The following is a 3,752-nucleotide window of genomic DNA, read 5'->3' on the forward strand; positions in this document are numbered from 1 at the left end:
ATATTAGCCTACCTTTTTACACAAAGTAATTTTAGGTAGTTACAACTGAGTACAGCTTTTATAAATTTAAAGTTTCATTTAAGAAGCACCTTGAAGTCAAATATGTTTGAGATGTGCATCCATTGCAAAATAAAATGCATTGTTCTGCATTATGCATGTTCGTGTTTATTGTGGAAAAACAGTGTTACATTGCTAATTTTTAACTGTTTGTTCAGGTTCTCTCACTTGTACACCAGCTTTTCATAGAAAATCATTTTTTCAATGTCAGCATCTAAGCATCTATTAATTCTTCAACAGAACATTCTTGTAATTAAACCTTTTACATATTAAAATATTACAAAAGAATGACATTCTTTATAACACTCTAATCTGCAACACTAGTTTGCCAAAACATTAGCAATTTCTGCACAACATACCTGAAACTTAAGCTTCAAATCTGCAATATGGTCAATAGCATGGGAAACCGTTTCCATTTGCTGAGGAGTAAGGTTAATTTGAGGCTGATCAACAGTTACAGCTGGGATTTCTTCATTTTCAGCTGTGGGCAAAGACTCAATGCCATGTTGAACCAGGAGTTCATTAAAATGTTCTGGCCTGTAGAGATCGTCTCCAAACACATTGTTGATGGCTGTGCTGTCAGTTCCTATCATTGACAGCATTCCTTCTGTCCATATCTGTGTTGGTGTTTTATTGTTTTCTGTCCGCAAAGCATGGTGATTCCATGCCTCTTTGAAGTGCTGTAGTCTACCTTGGATCTGTGGAAGAAAAACTATGCTGAGCTGAAACTTTGTGAAGGTCATTGCTGGGATCAAGCAGTTCAGAATCTTCAAGACTGTAGAACATGCTGTAGAATGATTGTAGCACATGTAAAAATACATCCCTCCACAAACGTTCTATCCTTTGGTTGTGGACAGATTCCCCAGTAATGTGACTCCGGCGCTGAAGTCCTTGTACAAGGTTCATAAACAAGGCCACTTGTATGTTCTCACCACCGTGATCTGACCTTACCCTAGAGGGCAGACCGTAAAGGCATGTTGCTTGAATAAACTGAGACAGCACAGTACTGGCACAGTTGTTGGTGTTGCAATTTAGGTATGTGATTAGTCGGGAATGTCCATCGATTGCACCATGAATCACAAAGCCCCATCTAAAAGTAAAAATACAAATACAAAATGTAAGTTAAATATTATAGGTAGTAAAGTGTGAAGAACAAAGAGGTCCTACAGGTCCCACTTTTTCACAGTTCCCAGGTTTCTGTTATGCTGGACGTCACAAAAGACACTTTAAATGTAATTGTGAACAAATCTTTTTTTTTTTTACATGAATAAATGATGAAAAAAGCAGGGTCTAATAATCAAGAAATGGGGAAATGTAGGGCAACATAAGGACAACTGGAATATTAGGGACTATAGGAGTAAAATACAAACTACACTGTGTTATACTTAGAATAATTGTATGTAATGTATTAATAATTCATATAATAAATGCATCAAGTGAAACATTTGTACAGTTTCACAGTACATACTCTTTCAAACCAGCTTTACAAAACATCATTGGATCTAAAATGTCTTAATGATTTAACATTTAGTCGTTTTAGGCCAGGACGATATGGTGAACTGTTATAATGTTATTGTAGTATTATGATTTACAATGGCTGCTTAGGTTGTGGTAATTGCATGTGTGTGAACATATTTGGCTGTAGATTCTATAAATCAAAATTGGATAATGCAAGTCTACACTAGGCTATAATTTAGTATCGCAGAAACGCACTGTCACACCATTTAAATGCTGCATTAGCAGGACAAAAACTACAATTAAACTAACCTTATGAGGCGCATGTTGCCATCAATGTGCCAGAGACTGTTGGGACAGGGCACATGATAAACTCTTCTAGCCACTGTGCTACTCCATCTCCTTGCAGCAGCCGCTGGATTGATACGGACCAACATCTCACGAACCCTATGCCGGGAAACCCTCAATCCTTCTGCAACCAGTAAGGCTCGCATCATCTAAAATGGTTGCATTGAATTGAAAAACAAAAAAAATGTAATAATAATAATTAGTTTATGAACTGATAGGACAGACCTAAAAATGGAATCAAACAAGGCTTACCTCATTTCCAGTATTTGGATACTGGCATTGGAGTCGTCTCACTACATTTTCAAGTTCTTCATCATCCACTCCTGACATTCTGCTCCTGATTGATACACCAAGCAGCTTGGACCTCTTGTACAGAAATGAGGATGAGCACCCTAACATTCTTGCCATTCGCTTGACTGTGTGACCTTGCTTCATTAAAAATTCAATTTGGTCACGTGTTATTTGAATGGCTGGTCTACCTCGGCTACCTGCAATTGAAAGTAACATATATTTGAATTACTGACATGTAGCTCCTAATGGCAAGCAGTATAATATTAGAAAAATGGTGACAAATAAGAATGGAAAGAAAAGAAGGAATGGAACAAGGTAATGGTCTAAAAACAGGGTGATGGCAGATTTAAATTACTTTTTCAATATTTAGTACAAATGTTGAAGAAATACAATTTCTTTATTATGAGTCATGGAACTTGACCAGACAAAGTTGAAAAATTAAAATTAAACTTTGACCTGTTGGAGAGTCTGTTTCTGTTATTTTTAAACGTAAATAAGGTACATTGATGTGTGATAATCTGAATGTCACATACAAATACATTTTTATGGATTTACCTTATCAGTAGCGTTTTTCAGTAGCCATTCAAATAATTGTTTCTTTAATCCTTATTTTCTTCTAAAATGTTAATACAATTATGTAGGCATACAGTTTGTTGTACAGTCATACTTTTAACTATATGTATTATGTACAATAGGTATATAGATTTGAATTTGTATTATAACTGTATTAATTTTGTAAGTGAATAGTTACATAGCATGTACACTGGTTAGACTACTTTTAATGCAGGTGCAGACCGAGGGGAAAGTTACAGTTGTATTACCATGGCTACCGTCATGACCAAAGTAGAGAGCAGACAATAAACAAACACATAAACAAGACAAAAACAAGCTTTCCGAGATGCCTCGCTTGTGTATGCGGTTACTGCAGATAAAGAACATAGGCCTAGTTTTTAAAAACCAGAAACTCACCTGAGCTCCTTCGAGAAACGGAAAAAGCTGTAGTTCCCTCACTCCGCAAATGCGTTGACAGCATTGTTCGAATTTCATCCAGATTTCTGTTCAATTCTTCATACGTCTCAAGAGGTAGCAAATACGAAATTCTCTGTGCATTTCTTAAGCAGTCATCTATCGCACGAAGTTCGCGCTCACCACAATTTCCCTGACTTTGAGCTCTTTCAATTTGTTGACACTTTCTTGCTATTTTGTCGAGAACAGCTGCCGCCATCGTTTAATAATCCCTGAACTACTTCATATCTTTTCTCTCGGAAAACAAAAGCAGACTAAAGTTGTTAGCGGTTAGCTAGGGAGGAGGGGAGGAACTCTGGGTGGTGCTGAGGAAATGTAGTTTCACGTCACGCTAACAGTGGATTCGTCTAGGAGCGAGTACAATTCAGATATCTTAAAATACAATTGTGACTAGTCGAAATCGAATTAGAGATATCTCTAATTACCTTTTGCGGATAAACGACGCGTCTTTTAAAGATATCAATGACATCATTACAGATATCTTAAATTGAGTTTTGACTAGTCAAAATATATTACAGATATCTCAAATCGGATTTCTTACTTTAGAGTAATACGTAACTGAACGAAGTACACGA

At 36.4% G+C, this 3,752-nt stretch overlaps 1 protein-coding gene across 1 annotated transcript; it reads right to left on the reverse strand.

Moving 5' to 3' along the window:
• Positions 1–377: 377 nt before the first annotated feature.
• On the reverse strand, positions 378–3,408 carry LOC127641639 (uncharacterized). The gene is made up of 5 exons (XM_052124595.1): positions 3,121–3,408; positions 2,113–2,348; positions 1,825–2,009; positions 891–1,147; positions 378–802 (listed from the first exon to the last, which is right to left on the reverse strand). Exons 1-5 carry the CDS (start codon positions 3,374–3,376, stop codon positions 378–380), a joined length of 1,359 nt encoding a protein of 452 aa, XP_051980555.1. The 5' UTR covers positions 3,377–3,408.
• Positions 3,409–3,752: the final 344 nt, after the last annotated feature.

Source organism: Xyrauchen texanus, unplaced genomic scaffold (assembly GCF_025860055.1).
Source record: "Xyrauchen texanus isolate HMW12.3.18 unplaced genomic scaffold, RBS_HiC_50CHRs HiC_scaffold_1225, whole genome shotgun sequence".
Taxonomy (NCBI): Eukaryota; Metazoa; Chordata; class Actinopteri; order Cypriniformes; family Catostomidae; genus Xyrauchen; species Xyrauchen texanus.

Coding starts and splice junctions, on each gene's coding strand:
- LOC127641639 (XM_052124595.1), bottom strand. CDS start 3,376: ATGGCGGCAGCTGTTCTCGACAAAATAGCAAGAAAGTGTCAACAAATT. Junction 2,010..2,112: donor ATCCAAATACTGGAAATGAG/GTAAGCCTTGTT, acceptor CAACCATTTTAG/ATGATGCGAGCCTTACTGGT. Junction 803..890: donor CCACAACCAAAGGATAGAAC/GTTTGTGGAGGG, acceptor GCTTGATCCCAG/CAATGACCTTCACAAAGTTT.